Source organism: Bubalus kerabau, chromosome 16 (genome assembly GCF_029407905.1).
Source record: "Bubalus kerabau isolate K-KA32 ecotype Philippines breed swamp buffalo chromosome 16, PCC_UOA_SB_1v2, whole genome shotgun sequence".
Lineage (NCBI taxonomy): Eukaryota > Metazoa > Chordata > Mammalia > Artiodactyla > Bovidae > Bubalus > Bubalus kerabau.
In genome coordinates this window covers 16,008,569-16,026,386 of record NC_073639.1, presented here as the reverse complement: position 1 = coordinate 16,026,386, position 17,818 = coordinate 16,008,569, and the positions used below count along the sequence as shown (strand labels likewise).

At 39.5% G+C, this 17,818-nt stretch overlaps 1 protein-coding gene across 28 annotated transcripts in view; it reads right to left on the bottom strand.

Moving 5' to 3' along the window:
* Window positions 1-17,818, bottom strand: part of SLC10A7 (solute carrier family 10 member 7) — a 312,501-nt gene that overhangs the window by 130,191 nt on the left and 164,492 nt on the right. For 3 of the 28 annotated variants that reach the window (XR_008703524.1, XM_055550408.1, XM_055550410.1), the window contains exon 6: window positions 1,339-1,394. The exons of 23 other annotated variants lie outside the window; for them this stretch is intronic. Coding sequence is in view for 3 of the 5 variants with exons in the window: in XM_055550408.1 (XP_055406383.1) it covers window positions 1,339-1,394 (56 nt within the window). In the remaining 2 variants the exon portion in view is untranslated. Of the gene's footprint in view, window positions 1-1,338; window positions 1,395-3,889; window positions 6,301-17,818 lie in introns of those variants that run through there. 2 more of the 28 variants (XM_055550430.1, XM_055550420.1) reach the window with 2 other exon arrangements.

Here is a 17,818-nt window from a genome sequence, read left to right as displayed (position 1 = left end):
GAACAAACAAAAAACAGACACTCTTTGGTCTAAACCTAGAGATTCTTATTGAATAAATTTAAGGTGGAACTGAGGAAACTGTACTTTTAAAAAAGTTTCCCTGGTGACTCTGATAAATAGCTAAATGTGGAGACCTTCACTGCAGTGTACTCATAAGCCAGGTCAATAGGTTTTACTCTTATTGCCCATTGAATAAAATAACATTTAGCTTATCTAACAATAAGAGATTCATAAAAGTGCTGGCCTCCAATTTAATCTTATAGAAAACACTCTCATTAATTGATAGAAGGCATTAATGAGAATATAACTTCTTTGTTAATTAGTTACTGAAGCACTCTGCAAGGATGATGGCATGAAAGAGCTTTAAGTGACAGGCAAGTTAACTTTTCATCAATCATTAAAAAAGAAAATAAACTTTTCTCAGATTAAATATCACAATGATGCCAAATTAAGTTGTTTCACCAATATTTACTCTATTCTCAGATACATTTAAGAGTATAAATTATGAAACGAGAAGTCCAAGGAATTCATGTTGGTTTCAACACTACTACAAGGAAGATTCAAATTCTGCTCGTCTGTGTGTTCTTTGAATGGATTTGTCAGAAAGAATATCAATCAGCTATATCAGAGAGCCCTATTAGCTTCACAAAATAATTATTTATTTTATTAAGATCACTTATAGCTTCTTAGTGCCCCTAGGGTTTGCTGATTGTCACTGGACAGGAAGTCCTAGAAGAAGAACATTTTAAACAAAATGTTGATTCAAAATACAAAAACACATTCCTGGTATTATAATTTTAATGTAATTTTATGTGATTTACAAATAAACCTCAAGGGCAAGGCAAGATACAAAGGCTGGCAGGGTAAGCCTAGGGACCAGGTCAAGAATGGCCATATTAAGCCCAGATTTTATCCTGAGAGGAAAGAGGAGCTACTCAGGGATTTTAGTGGTAAAATATACATTGTAAAAGAGTCTAATATAGTAGTTATCAACACGAAAGCGTATTACAATCAACCAGGAGCTTTTAAAAAATATCAGTGTCTAAACTCCCTACATCAGTTTTTAATTTAATTGGTCTGGAGTGGGGCCCACACAGCAGCAATTAAAACAACAACACCCAAGTTATTTTATTGTATGGCCAGGGTTGAGAACTACTGCTCAGATTGGAAGCCTGGAGACCAGCAGGGCTTTGGAGAGAACATGTCTGAAAAAGGGCCTTGGTGATGGAGATGGAGAAACGTGAATAAACTTGACAGATAACTCAGGTGCTAGAATGAACAGGATGTATTGATTGGTTACCTGTGAAAAGTGAGGGAAAAATGTGAATCAAAAATTACCTTGAGGTTCTCCCAGGAAAGGGCTTCCCTGGAGGTTCAGATGGTAAAGGATCCGCCTGCAATGCAGGAGACGTGGGTTCAATCCCTGGGTCTTCAATCCACCAGAAGATCCCCTGGAGAAGGGAATGGCTTCCCACTCCAATAGTCTTGTCTGGAGAACCCCATGGACAGAGAAGCCTGGCGGGCTATGGACCATAGGGTCCCAAAGAGTCGAACACGACTGAGTGGCTAACATTTCCCTGGGAAAATGAACCAACAGTGGCGCTATTCATTGGCCTTAAATTCTACTGGATCCAGGTTTTGATCTGGCTTGTCCAGTTTCTACTTTGAGCCTTTGGCCCAATTATGTAAAAGCTCCTTTAATCCTATACAAAATGCAGTCAATAGCACTTACTTCACAATAGTAAAGATTATGCAAGATAACGCAGGTCCTATCAGGACCTAACAGTGTCTATCACACAAGAGGTGCTTAATAAACGGTTTTCTCTTCCATATCATAACACAGCTACTCCAAGTGTATTCATTTAAATTCCTAAAGGAACTAAATTTCTTTCAATATGTGAAATTATTTTGGGCTTCCCAGGTGGTGCTGGTGGTAAAGAACCTGCCTGCCAATGCAGGAGATGCAGGTTCGATCCCCTGGGTCAGGAAGATTCTCTGGAGAAGGAAATGGCTACCCATTCCAGTATTCATGCCTGGAGAATCCCATGGACAGAGGAGCCTGGCAGGCTATGGTCACAAACAGTTGGACGCAACTGAAGTAACCGAGCATATACACACACACATGACTTCTCCTTCTCAGAAGACGCAAGACACTTAAAAAGGACGTCTTGGATATTGAGAGAGAGTTTACTATCATTTCGAGAAACAAAGATACATTGAGGGAAACCACCTGCTTCTAATTTTGTTAAATTACTTCAAAACAAACAATAAGGATAGACACGGAACAGTGGACTGGTTCCAAATTGGGAAAGGAGTACATCAAGGCTGTATATTGTCACCCTGTTTATTTAACTTATATGCAGAGTACATCATGTGAAATGCCAGGCTGGATGAAGCACAAGCTGGAATCAATTCCTTGGGAGGAATATCAATAATCTCGGATATGGAGATGACACCACCCTTATGGCAGAAACCAAAGAGGAACTAAAGAGCCTCTTGATGAAGGTGAAAGAGGAGAATGAGAAAGCTGGCTTAAAACTCAACATTCAGAAAATGAAGATCACGGCATCCAGTCCCGTTACTTCATGGCAAATAGATGGGGAAACAATGGAAACGGTGGCTGACTTTATTTTCTTAGGCTCCAAAATCAATGCAGATGGTGACTGCAGCCAAGAAATTAAAAGATGCTTGCTCCTTGGAAGAAAAGCTATGGCGAACCTAGACAGTCTATTAAAAGGCAAAGACATCACTTTGTCAACAAAGGCCGTATAGTCAAAGCTCTGGTTTTTCCAGTAGTCATGTATGGATGTGAGAGTTGGACCATAAAGAAGGCTGAGTACCAAAGAACTGATGCTTTTGAACTTTTGGAGAAGCCTCTTGAGAGTCCCCTGGACAACAAGGAGAGCAAACTAGTCAATCCTAAAGGAAATTAGCCCTGGAGATTCATTGGAAGGACTGATGCTGAAGCTGAATCTCTGATATTTTGGCCACCTGATGCAAAGAGTCGACTCACTGGAAAAGACTCTGATGCTGGGAAAGGTTGAAGGCAGGAGGAGAAGGGGGTGATAGAGGATGAGATGGTTGGATGGCATCACCAAATCAATGGACATGAGTTTGAGCAAACTCCAGGAGATGGTGAAGGACAGGGAAGCCTGGCATGCTGCAGTCCATGGGGTGGCAATGAGGTGGGCATGACTAAGCGACTGAACAACAACAACAACAAAAGCATAGACAAAAGTACTTGATAACAAAAGGCTGATTTTAGGAAAAGCATTCTAGTTTCAGTTTATAAAAACAGGGTGTCTGAACACCTGGAGGAATGCTCTCACCTCCTGGCCTTTGCACTGGCTGTTCCCTTTGCCTGGAATTTTCTTGACTACAAATGTTCATAACTAACTCTCATGATAGCCCTCAAGTTTTTGCTGTTCCTCAATGAGGTCAACTTGATCACCCCACTTTAATCACAACCTCCCCATCTCTGCCTCAACATTTCTCACTTCTTTAACCTATTAAGCTCTTCTTTTTGTTTTTCTGTAGCTCTTATCTCTTTTTAACAAACTGCATAATTTACTTATTTATTTTTTATTGTCGGTCTATTCTCTATAGGCTGTAAACTCCAAGAGGGCAGAAATAAGTTGTTTTGTGAAATTATTATTATTATACCAAAGACCTAGAATAGTGCCTGGCACAAAGTAGGTATAGAATGAGCATCTGTTGACTAATAAGAGTTATAAATTGCCCACAAAATTCACAAGTCATTGATGTACATGCCAGTATCATAAGTGAGCATGCCAAGTCATCAAAACTGGTTATAAAAAGAAATGGATATGTGAAAGCTTCACTGAAACTAGAAATTTTTATTAACTAGTACCAATCAGTGCTCTGTTCTTTGAGTATTTGTACCAGGACTAGTAGAAAACATGAAAGACTATGCGTTTTAGGGGGAAAACTAGTTTTGGAAGCACTGCTTTGGGAGTGATGCATGATCAAGGGGTGAAAACAGAGATTAGGATTGAAGAGTTTTTTTCTTTTTTCTTTTTTTTGGCTGCACCACAGCATGCAGGATCTTAGTTTCCCGACCAGGGATCAAACCCATGCCCCTTGCAGTGGAAGTATGAAGTATTAACCACTATACTACTAGGGAAGTCCCAAGAGTTTGCCATTTTGCTTGTAAGCATGTGGGGATGCTTTCTTGTGCCAAAGGAGGGCATAAAATATACTTTCTTAACAAAAACTTGTCAAGAATACTACCTGTCTAGCCATGCTGTGCTCAGATTGTGCTCAGACGCAGTCATGTCTGACTCGTTGTGACCCCACAGACCGTATTCCACCAGGCTTCTTTGTCCCTGGGATTTTCCAAGCAAGACTACTAGAGTGGGTTGCCATTTTCTCTTCCAGGGGATCTTCCAGACCCAGGGATCAAACCTGCATCTCTTACATCTCCTGCATTAGCAAGCAGATTCTCTACCATTAGTGCCAGAACCATAAAAATATTATAACTTATATCAGACTCTCTCCCTCCCTCTGTCTTTTTCTCTCTTTGTTTCTAAAAACAGGAGAATGATGATAATATTCTGGTCTTTGATAAAAACATAATTCACAATCCAGCCCTGATTTCCTAATCCACAGAAAACTGTGACTCACAGAAAGGACCGCTCTTTCTTTTAAGCAAACCATAGCTGCCTTGAAGGGCACCATCAAGCAAGATTACCAGGGCACCAAGGACTGCCTAGGTGGGAATGACTTAATGAATTTCCACAGAAGAAATTAAATTACTTTGTAATGCTCGCCTACATTATAGAGAACATGAAAAAAGGAAAGGTGTTGGAGTCATTCCATTTGGCATGGATTTCATGATATGTCTGTTTTCTAAGGATTTCTAGGAGGTAAGAGTAAAATAAATGGGGCTTAGGCAACTCTAGAGAATATAGATTAAGACAGAGAAAATGCCAAACCAAATAAGCCTGAAGTCATTTAACAAAGCAGTGCCTGTTGATTGATTTATATTTGGTTTTGTAATGGGATTGCACACATACTCCACTCTGCCCAACTTCCTGCACTTCACATTTGAGCCCCATCCTTGGCAACTGAAAGCCCAATGGGGAGCCTGATGATAGAAGATCAGATAATCTGCAAAGCAGATAATCTGTTTCTCACAATTGAGTATTAGAACAGCCTAGTGGGCCACCTGAGCCCCTACAATATACCCTTTCCAGTCCCACAAACAGAGCCTCTCAGGTTATTGACCTGAGCCCAGAGGCATCGTGGAGGTTCACAATTAAAAGGCTTTGACCCAACTTCTGACCTCAATGTCTGCTTCCTGTGGAGAGAGTCTGAACTGGCCTAACAGAATTGCAGACTTAGGAATGCTACCGAAATTACTTTCATTCTGTCTTCCAGTTCACAGAACCCTTAGGAATGTATTTGTTCAGATATATGCTGGCCCACCAGCTCAAAACAGTTCATATTAGTCTTTGTTATAGAGAGCTGTAGCGTTCTCAACATTACTTACCCTTATTCCTATCAAAAGTGACAATCTTTGCTTTAACACGTGTAATATGTTGTTTGCAGCTTCAGCTCTATGCTTGAACACTTGATCGATGAATACGACATCATTTATTGATGCAGATTTATCAGAAACCTCAGCAAGATCATCAGTCCAAACAGGTCTTGGAAGAACAAGACCTCCAAAAACAGTTACTTGTTATCTTACTATTGTAATTGCTGTTGCTGGTAGGAAAAAAACATATATTCAAACCTAGGACAGCTGGTCTAAAATGAAACAAATATTTAATCTCATTTAATTTCCCTGAAATTGCCTGATAACTAAGAGGATCAGAAAATTGAGAAATAAGCATCTTCAGAGATGAAACCCCAATGTTGACAACCTCTCGGGAAGAAGAAAAATTTTAAACGGACTATGTTGACACTAGCAAGCATTTTGTTCTGAATCATTATACTCTTTCTATATTGTTAATTCTCTTCAAAGAACGTGGACATCAGAGACTATAATCTTTCACTGTGTATTTCTAGACCATCCCACTGTTTGCATATTGAACCAGATATATCACTCCAGGCATCTCTGGTGGCTCAGATGGTAAAGAATCTGCCTGCAATTCAGGAGAGCTAGGTTCAATCCCTGGGTCGGGAAGATCTCCTGGAGAAGGTAATGGCAACCCATTCCAGTATTCTCGCCTGGAAATTCTATGGACACAGGAGTTTGATGGGCTACAGTCTATGGAGCCGCAGAGCTGGACATGACTGAGTGACTATCATCACTTCACTTCATATCACTCCAAGCTGAAAGACAGAAAATTCCTGATAAGTTGAAGAACGGCCCCAGATCTTGTCAAATTACATAGTTCAGAGATCATTCAGTGATTCAAACTACACAAATATCAGCTAGTCAAAAAATTATTGATGTGTGTGTATTGCTTGTGTGTGTGTGTATACAAGAATATGAGTGAGTAATCAAAAGAGACCAAAGCTCCTCTGTTTTAGAAAGGAGTTGGAGCAAAATTTGATATCCACAGAAAACTATCCAAAGTATATGTTTCAGATATCTGGTGGCTCAGGAGTAAAGAATCTGCCTGCCAAGCCAGGAGATGGAAGTTTGATCCTTGGGTCAGGAAGACCCCCTAGGCAAGGAAATGGCAACCCACTCCAGGATTCTTGCCTGGGAAATCCCATGGACAGAGGAGCCCAACAGCCTACAGTCCATGGGGTAGCAAAAAGCTGGACACAACTTAGTGACTAAATAACAGCAACAAAAATATATAATGAGTCAAATAAAACTCTGTCTAAACTTAAATGTACTCCATTAGTGATAATTTCTCCAGGTCAATTTACAACCCTATCAAAAGCAAGAAAAAATCAACAATAACAAAAAATAAGAAAAAAAAAAAGATCCCCAGATCACATATCTTGGGGCATATGTGAATTTTCAGAGGAGTCACATAGGACATCTGAGTGTTAACCATGGACTTCAGTTCAGTTCAATTCAGTCACTCAGTCGTGTCCGACTCTTTGTGACCCCATGAATCGCAGCACGCCAGGCCTCCCTGTCTATCACCAACTCCCGGAGTTCACTGAGACTCACGTCCATCGAGTCGGTGATGCCATCCAGCCATCTCATCCTTTGTCGTCCCCTTCTCCTCCTGCTCCCAATCCCTCCCAGCATCAGGGTCTTTTCCAATGAGTCAACTCTTAGCATGAGGTGGCCAAAGTATTGATGTTTCTGCTTTAGCATCAGTCCTTCCACTGAACACCCAGGAGTGGTCTCCTTTAGGATGGACATGGACTTACTTATCAAATAAAAATGTAGTAGCAAGTCTGTGATATCATGTGAATTATACTTGCCAAAGGATGATTATGTAATTTTTGGTAAGTAGAGAGGTTTTTTTTTTTTAAATTTCTTTATTTTATTTGGAGGATAATTACTTTACAGCATTGGGTTGTAATAATGATGATGGGTTTTGACATATATCAACATGAATTGGCCATAGGCATACATGTGTCCCTTCCCTCCTGAATCCCCCTCCAACCTCCCTCCTCACCTCACCTTTCCAGGTATTTGAGAGAATAGCATTGAAACATATATGTTACCATATGTAAAACAGATAGCCAGTCAAAGCTTGATGTGTGATGCAGGGAACCCAAAGCCAGTGCTCTGTGAAGTAGAGTTTTGCTCTATAAAAGGTACTTGCCATCAATGTGCATGCTGCTGCTAAGTCACTTCAGTCATGTCCGACTCTGTGCGACCCCATAGATGGCAGCCCACCAGGCTCCCCCGTCCCTGGGATTCTCCAGGCAAGAACACTGGAGTGTGTTGCCATTTCCTTCTCCAATGCATCAAAGTGAAAAGTGAAAGTGAAGTCGCTCAGTCGTGTCTGACTCTTAGCGACCCCCTGGACTGCAGCCTACCAGGCTCCTCCGTCCATGGGATTTTCCAGGCAAGAGTACTGGAGTGGGGTGCCATTGCCTTCTCCAGTGCATACCACTACACTTAGGTTAAGTGTTTTATGTTTTCAAATCAGCCAGATTCTGCCAACACTTCTTTTTCACAACATATACCTAGTTTCAATTCAACAAATGCTCTTTGACCACCTACTATATACAGGGCACTAGATTAGATACTGCTAAAAGTAGAAGGATAAACTGCCTCACAATTCAGAATACAGGAAATCTGAGAATCTTTTAAAAATTAACCTATTTGATCTGTATTTAGAATTACTAAATATATTAACAATCGTATCTCTATATAAACACATCATATGATTTTTTTTCCCTACTTTTCCTTTTTTAACATTACTAACACTCTATTTAGGGAATAAAGTAATCAGTATACTCACAGAAACATCTAATTAGTTAGGATGTCATTCATGGACATTCCCATAATTTCAAAAACTCGATAATTTAGAGTATATATATTTAGGTCTTTTTATGAAGTGTAAACAGCTCCAGAATCCCTAAGGAGTGAAGAAATGCTGGCCTTCATTTTGGCAAACTTTTCAATTCATGCCAGATCACTCATTCAACTGGAATTTTATCAGCAAGAACAGATCCAGTTTTTGTGGGATCCAAAGCTGATACAATCTGGGGGCTCTTCTTTAAGAAAGGAATGCAAAATTAGTTCCAGGGAGAGGGGCTAAAAAGTTTAAGCTTCATTAGCTTCTGAGCAAATCTGTCTCTGGTTTTCAGCCATCAGTAATGAGCTTTTGCTAATGACATGATGTAAAACAGAGCAACAAGTATCTGAAACTTAAGTTGGGGCGGAAACATATTTCTCTGAAATTGAATTATAGGAGCTATGTGGACTTTTGTGAAAATGAGCTCCTGAGATACTCGCCTCTCCCAGAAACCTCTAACGTTACCATGCACAGCATCAGGAGAAGGCTCAATGTTAATCACTCATTTCCCCTTTCAATCTGTCTCAATTACTGTTACGGGATGCTTCAATTAGTCATTCTCCTCTCCAGGGATAGGGAGAGATCACAGATAACTCATCCCAAATAGACTTCACAATTTGAATGCCTCCATCCTGCTAAAGAAAAATCTTCACTGGAGACAAGCAAGATTTGCTATCATCCACTCTGTACTCTGTCAATGCCACTCTTTCATCAGACAAAGAGAAGCCATAAGTCTTCTGGGATGGTGAACCTTCTTTTCCCTTCCCCCAGAGGAGTGAGTTCTGTTTCTCTCACACATTCAGCCCAAGACAGCCACAGGCAATTGTTTTTAAAACTGCCCTTGGATGGCCCTTTCCAGAAGGTAGCCCCTGAGACAGACAACCATGTTATCAGTCATCTAGACAGCATTTATCCCTTTTTTTATGCCTGTTCTCCACCTGTTACAAGAAGACTATTTAGCCCTAGAGTCTAAAATCTGTGAAACAAGGTATTCAATATCTCTTTAAGAAGTATATATGGTATCAGTGACAGAATGATCTCTGTTTATTTCCAAGGTAAATCATTCATATGATAGTTATCCAAGTCTATGCCCCAAGCACTAATGCTGAAGAAGCTGAAATTTAATGGTTCTGTGAGGAACTACAAGACCTTCTAGAACTAACACCAAAAAAAAAGATGTCCTTTTCATGATAGGGAACTGGAATGCAAAAGTAGGAACTCAAAAGATACCTAAGTAACAGGCAAGTTTGGCCTTGGTGTACAAAATGAAGTAGGGAAAAGGCTAACAGAGTTTTGCCAAGAGAATGCACTGGTCATAGCAAACACCCTCTTCCAACACCACATTTTGATATTTGGCAAAACTAATACAGTTATGTAAAGTTTAAAAATAAAATAAAATTTAAAAAAAAAAAAAAAAAAAGAGATGACTCTATACATGGACATCACCATATGGTCAATACCAAAATCAGATTGATTACATTCTTTGCAGCCAATGATGGAGAAGCTCTATAGTCAGCAAAAACAAGACTGGGAGCTGACTGTGGCTCAGATCATGAACTCCTTATTGCAAAATTCAGACTTAAGTTGAAGAAAGTAGGGAAACCACTAGACCATTCAGGTATGACTTAAATCAAATCTCTTACGATTATACAGTGGAAGTGACAAATAGATTCAAGGGATTAGATCTGATAAGACAGAGTGCCTGAAGAACTATGGATGGAGGTTCGGGACATTCTATAGGAGGCAGTGATCAAGATCACCCCCAAGGAAAAGAAATGCAAAAAAGCAAAATGGTTGTCTGGGGAGGGCTTACAAATAGTTGAGAAAAGAAGAGACACAAAAGGCAAAGGAGAAAAGGAAAGATATACCCATTGAATGCAGAGTTCCCAAGAACAGCAAGGAGAGATAAGAAAGCCTTCCGTAGTGATCAATGCAAAGAAATAGAGGAAAACAATAGAATGGGAAAGACTAGAGATCCCTTCAAGAAAATTAGAGATACCAAGGGAACATTCCATGCAAAGACAAGCACAATAAAGGACAGAAACAGTATGGACCTAACAGAAGCAGAAGTTATTAAGAAGAGGTGGCAAGAACACACAGAAGAACTATTAAAAAAAATCATAGTGACCCAGATAACCACGAAGGTGTGATCACTCACCTAGAGCCAGATATCCTGGAGTCCAAAAACAAGTGAGCCTTAGGAAGCATCACTATGAACAAAGCTAGTAGCTATTTCAAATCCTAAAAGATGATGCTGTGAAAGTGCTGCACTCAATATGCCAGCAAATTTGGAAAACTCAGCAGTGGCCACAGGACTGGAAAAGGTCAGTTTTCATTCCAATCTCAAAGAAAGGCAATGCCAAAGAATGTTCAAATTACTGCACAATTGCACTTCTCTCACATGCTAGCAAAGTAAGGCTCAAAATTCTGCAAGCCAGGCTTCAGCAGTTTGTGAACTGAGAACTTTCAGATGTTCAAGCTGGATTTAGAAAAGGCAGAGGAACCAGAGATCAAATGACCAACATCAGTTGGATCGTAGAAAAAGGAAGAGAGTTCTAGAGAAACATCTACTTCTACTTTATCAATTATGCCAAAGCCTTTGACTGTGTATATCCCCATAAACTGGAAAATTCTAAAAGAGATGGGGATACCACATCATCTTACCTACCTCATGAGAAATCTGTATGCAGGTCAAGAAGCAACAGTTAGAACTGGACATACAATGGACTGGTTCCAAATTGGAAAAGGAGTACGTCAAGGCTGTATAGTGTCACCCTGCTTATTTAACTTATATGCAGAGTACATCATGCGAAATGTTGGGCTGGATGAAGCACAAGTTGGAATCAAGATTGCCGGGAGAAGCATCAATAACCTCAGATATACAGATGCTGCTGCTGCTGCTAAGTTGCTTCAGTTGTGTCCGACTCTGTGCGACCCCATAGACAGCAGCCCACCAGGCTCCCCCATCCCTGGGATTCTCCAGGTAAGAACACTGGAGTGGGTTGCCATTTCCTTCTCCAATGCATGAGAGTGAAAATTGAAAGTGAAGTCTCTCAGTGGTGCCCTACTCTTAGCGATCTCATGGACCACAGCCTACCAGGCTCCTCCATCCATGGGATTTTCCAGACAAGAGTACTGGAGTGGGGTGCCATTGCCTTCTCCGGATATACAGATGACACCACCCTTATGGCAGAAAGCGAAGAGGAACTAAAAAGCCTATTGATGAAAGTTAAAGAGGAGAGTGAAGAAATTGGTTTAAAATTAAACATTCAAAAAACTAGGATCATGGCATTTGGTCCCATCACTTGCTAGCAAATACATGGGGAAACAGTGAAAGACTTTATTCTTTTGGGCTCCAAAATCACTCTAGATAGTGACTGCAGCCATGAAATTAAAAGATGTTTGCTTCTTGAACAAAAAGCTATGACCAACCTAGAGAGCATATTAAAAAGCAGAGAAACAACTTTGCCAACAGAGGTCTGTTTAGTCAAAGCTATGGTTTTTCCTGAAGTCATGTATAGATGTGAGAGTTGGATCATAGAAAGCTGAGCGCTGAAGAATTGATGCTTTTGAACTGTGGTGTTGGAGAAGACTCTGGAGACTCCCTTGGACTGCAAGGAGATCAAACCAGAAAATTGTTAAGGAAATCTGTCCTGAATATTCATTGCAAGGAGTGATGCTGAAGCTGAAGCTCCAATACTTTGGCCACCTGATGTGAAGAACTGACCCATTGGGAAAGACCCTGATGTTGGGAAAGATTGAAGGCAGGAGGAGAAGGGGATGACAGAGGATAAGATGGTTGGATAGTATCACCGACTCGATGGACATGAGTTTGAACAAGCTCTGAGAGGTGGTGATGGACAGGGAAGCCTGGCGTGCTACAATCTATGGGGTCGCAAAAAGTCAGGCACAACTGAGCAACTGAACTGACTGACAGCAGCAGTAGTCTACAGACGATCACATAGAAAATAATGATTTCTAAATCCAGAAACAGGAATGACTCCTGTCATTAGACAAAGCATTAGTGAAGTTGCTCAATTGTGTCTGACTCTTTGCAACCCCATGGATTGTAGCCTACCAGGCTCCTCCATCCATGGGATTTTCAAGGCAAGAGTACTGGAGCAGGTTGCTGTTTCCTTCACCAAGACAAAGCATTGGATCTCTCTAAAAATAAATGATTACCAAAATGTCTACACAACTAGAAGTCTTTTATGCATTCGTAAGCGTCATTTTATCTGATTGCTGTAGTTATACAATGTGTGTAATCTGCGTATCATAATCATAAGAAAAAAGAAAAAAATCAACTTTTTGTAAAAAAAAAAACAAAAACACACAACTAAGTTGTTTGGGTTCTATGATTATGATATGGAGATTACAAACTGCATAACTACAGCAATCAGATAAAATGACATTTATGAATGGATAAAAGACTTCTAGTTCTGTAGACATTTTGGTAATCATTTATTTTCCTGGAGAAGGACTAAATGAGCTCAAGGACTGTGTGTGAAATGGTCTGTTTCTGATCAATCATTTCTTCTTTTGTGCTGTCACTGGATGTTCACTATTACTGCACTCGTGTCATGTGTAATTATTGGGATGGTCAAAAAGTTTGCTCAGGTTTTCCTATGCTGCTAAGCCACTTCAGTCGTGTCCGACTCTGTGCGACCCCATAGATGGCAGCCCACTAGGCTCCCCCGTCCCTGGGATTCTCCAGGCAAGAACACTGGAGTGGGTTTCCATTTCCTACCCCAAAGAAGTTTTCGACCAATCCAATACTTTTTCTCATGACTGTTACACCCACAGACTATAAACTCCCAAAGTTGGGGTGCAGGGGGGGCACCGGGACTGTTTTCATTAGTGATGAGTAGAGTGCTGACTCATGGTAAGCACTCAATGAGCAGATTTAGTGAAATCATGGAATGGATCATAGTAAATCATGGAATGGATCATAGTAAATCATGGAATGGATCATAGGAGATGGGGAGATTTCAACACTTTAAAATTGGAATTGGAATTTTGCTCTTCAATTAAACATGAATGGCAGGGAGCCCAATATTTTAGGAATCAATGTGGCATTCTGAAAATCAAATACTGAGGCTACTATATAAAAAGCAACCACAAAAGATGTTCTCTACAGAACTGAGCAATGCTAAGTATGGAATGATTCTTTTTCAATACATGGTAAAGTTTCTTTCTAGAAAAAACTTTTCAAAACCTAGAGAGTAAACATATTCCAGCTGTTTTTAAAAAATGATATCATTTATTTCAAATTTCTTATAAGAATGATACCTTAAGACCTGACCTTCCTTTTCATAACATTTATATTTTCACACATAAGAAAAATAGAAAACTAGGGCGTATGAAACTCTTCCCTATTATGAGCCAAGATACCTCAGGACAGAATTATATCAATATTGAGAGGATGGAAAGAGGAGGATTAAATCTAATCAATATCACTGACACTGTCCTTGATATCCTCTCACTTCTTCTTGGTATCACCTCCTCTTTGCATGTCTCTAATTTCTTTTTGCAAACAGGCCTCGAAAACAATTCAATGTTCAGTTTGTCTCCTTATCTAGTTTGTGCTCCACTCTCTCACCACACAACTTAAGTATTTTTACTGTATTAGTGACCATTGTAGCATATGCTTACCATCATGACTGTAGAAGGTAGAGGGAAGCAATTAGACAAGATTGGCAAGTTGGTTCAAACTGATTCTAGGAGACTATGATTCTATAATAATATTATTTTATATAATATTTACATATTTATCATTTTGATCCAGGTACTGCTTCAAGTGCTCTGCATATTAAAAAATAAAAAACTTTCTTTCAACTCCCCGTAAGATAGCTTCTACTGTTGTTCTCTATTAAAGCTGAAACACATGAGGCTCAGAAGGACTAACAAATGACAGCTAATTTCACTAAGATTCAATCTCAATCTGCTTTCAGAATCTGTTCGCTATGAATAATGATGATCATACTGAAGACAACAGCAAAGTAACAGTAACAGTGAATACTTAGGCAGTGTTCTTGCCTGGAGAATCCCAGGGACGGGGGAACCTGGTGGGCTGCCGTCTATGGGGTTGCACAGAGTCGGACACGACTAAAGCGACTTAGCAGCAGCAGAAGCAGGGAGTAATTATTAGGTGCCAGGCATGTTCTAAGTACTCATATGTATTTATTCACTATTGAAGAGTCAACATTAGACTGAAAGTCAGAGAGACCAGAATCCCAGTCTAAGTCCTGGTGTTTATTGACTCTGAAACTTGGGGGAAGTCACTTCAGTCTCTCTGGGTCTCATTTTCCACAGATACACATTGAAGCTATTGTACAGATGATCTCTGAGGACTAACATCAAATTTATAGTTGGCCCACTCAGAATAGGACAGAAGAGGCCTTTGAGATGAGTGTTGAGGGTACTAGAATGAAATTATATTCTTGTTCTCAAAAAAGTTGTCTACTAAGTTAAACAATATCAATGACTTAAGACCCCCAAAGATCTCACAAGGTTCTCAAAACTGCCATTTGGTAGATGAACACAGAATGCAGTACTCCATTCGGCAGTTGCTATGACTGAACTGTGTTCTCCCCCACCCCAAGTTGATACGTTGAGTCCCTAATTCCCACTGTGACAGCATTTGGTGATAGGGACTTTAGGATGTAATAAAGGTTGAATGAGGTCATATACAGTCTTAATAGTGCTGGTGCCTTGCAACAGAGGAAGAGACAGCAGAGATCGCTATGCCTCTCTCTCCACCTTGTGTGGACACAGTGAGAACGTGGCCATACACACAGGCAAGAAGCAGATTCTTCTCGAGGAGCTGAATCAGTCAACACCCTGATTTTTAACTTCCTATCCACTGTGAGGAAGAAATTTATGTTGTTTAAGCCACCTAGTCTACAGCATTTTGTTAAAAGCAGCCTGAGCACACTGAGTAATGAAATAAAATTCCCAGAAGCTATAAAGGAAGAGACGGCTAAATCTAACTGCATATTACACAACAAATTTGTATGAAAAAATACAGTCAAAAGATAAATGAATAAAAAAATTTGCCACACATTCTTATTATATAAATAGCTTATGAAATCAATACAAATGATTAATGGCTAAATTGGTTAAAAAAAAAAAGATACGAACATTTTTGTATCTTTTGATGCCTAGCACAATTCCTTGAGAGAAACTCATGACAAAGAAGCTAATGATTGAAACAAATAATAAACTAATAATAAACTCTTAGGTTTTTTAAAGCACATAATATACAGATAGATATACATATATGGATGTATATAGTGATTTAAAGTTAATTTTACATATAGAATTTTATAGGAATATAAAATCAGAATACTGCGTTAAAAAAGAAAAGGTTAGGCAAAAATTAATGAACACTTTAAAAATGGCTCAACATCACTTATAATTAATAACAAATAAGCAATGCCATAATAAAGAATGGATAAATACACATCTAAACAAGATACTTTCTCTTAACAAACTTACAAGTTGGTAACACCCACTATTGGTGAGCATGTGGTGAACTCCCTCTCAGACTGTTGAAAGGAAGGTAAATGATAGAACCTTTTAAGAGGAAAATTTTCAAAATTAAAAATATAAACACTTTTTGGCCTAGCAATTCTACTTCTAGGAATTGTTGATAATAATATGCTCCAAAACCAACCAACCAACCAACCAACCAAGATAAATGCATACTAATGTTCATGATCAATTATTCATAACGGTAAATAACTAAAAACAACTTTACATATTCATTCAGGGAGAATTATTTAAAGCCATTATGATATACCTTGTCAATGGACTCTTAGGCAGATGTTTAACAGAACATAGGAAGACTGGATTAAGTTAAGGGGAAAAAAAGCAAGGCTCCTATTTTTATATATTACCATTTGTGTGAACTTTTGAAAGTCTACATGTACACACATGTGAGTACACACAGATATTATTCTGGTAATGTCATAAATATCTTTCTGGTAGGCAACATGAAGAGCTTAACAATGGCTACCCCGGAGGAAGACAATATGGCGGAGAAGCAGGTGGAGGGGGAGTACTTCTCTCTCCACGGATGCATCAGGAACACCTCTTCAGGTGCAGAGGATCTCACAGAGCACCAGCTGAGAAGGGGCAGGAGTCCCTGACCACCCAAAAGGAATATACAGATCCACACAAAACTTGGTCTTCCCTGTTGATGTGGAAGCATGAGATGACATGGGACTTGCTCAATAACACATGTATACAACCTGGAAGTTTAGGGGAATTCTCCCTGTGTTGGGTAATCCTTTGACCCTTGAGAGAAGTGGCAGATAAATGCTCTTTCCTTCTGTCTGGAAGGCCAATCCTGAGATATAAATGTGTCTGTAACCTCTTGGTGAGTCAAGTGTATGAAAAAGTCAAGCAATCAGTGACGCTTGATACCAAGCAAAAGTCAGCTTGATAATTGACGCTTCCTCCATTGCTGCTTCACTCTCATTTTCCCTCACTCCTGCTTCTCCTCAGTTATGTTTTCTAATATAATGGTAGCACATAGCCTTTGCTTTCTGGGGGTTAAAGATAAGAGGGTTTGCAGATATGAAACCTTGACCTACTGTATTCATCTTCCCAACACCAGAGGAATTTGTTGAAGGATGAAGCCAACATAGGTGGGTGAGGATATACTAATTACAAAGAAAAGGAGCTGGCCTCACTGGATTATGTCAATGCTTGGCAATTCCAGACTCCAGTTTCATGAAACAATACAATTTCTTACTGTCTAAGTCAAGTAAGTAATAGTATATGCTGTCAATTTCAACGGAAAGTATACTACCTATGTCTTGTTTAATGTTTCAATCATTATTTGTGATTTCTTCCATTACTTTTAATTCCATTTAATTCCACAATGGGAAATAAATGTGGGATTAAACAAATATCTACCTTTTTTTCTTGGCTTCAGAAAAAAAAAAAAGCAATGTCTTTCTATAAGAAGAGGCTGGGGAAGGCTACTTTTAATAATGGTTTTATTTTGTGTGTGCCAGTAATATATATTTAAGAATATAATTCTTACAAACAGAGCATTTAGTTAAGAAGCCTTTAAACTATGGGTGTATCTTTAATAATTTCTAGGGATCAACCACCCTTCCTGAAAAGACTCCCTTGACGTGTTTAACAATCTGTGTGGCAAACAACTCAATTAAGCTAGCATTTTCTCCTTTCCGCAGCAATTTTTCTTCTACAAACAAACAACATCTGGATCTTTTCTTGCACTCTGTCCTTCTCCTTGTTCCCTCAAATGCCATCAGTTGCATGGCCTGTGGATTCTCTCCCACACTCCTGCTGATCCTCTAGTTCAAGTGTTCATGATCTTTCCATGGATAATGGCAGTGGCAGGAGGAGATGCTGTTCATTTAGTTTCCTGGATTCCT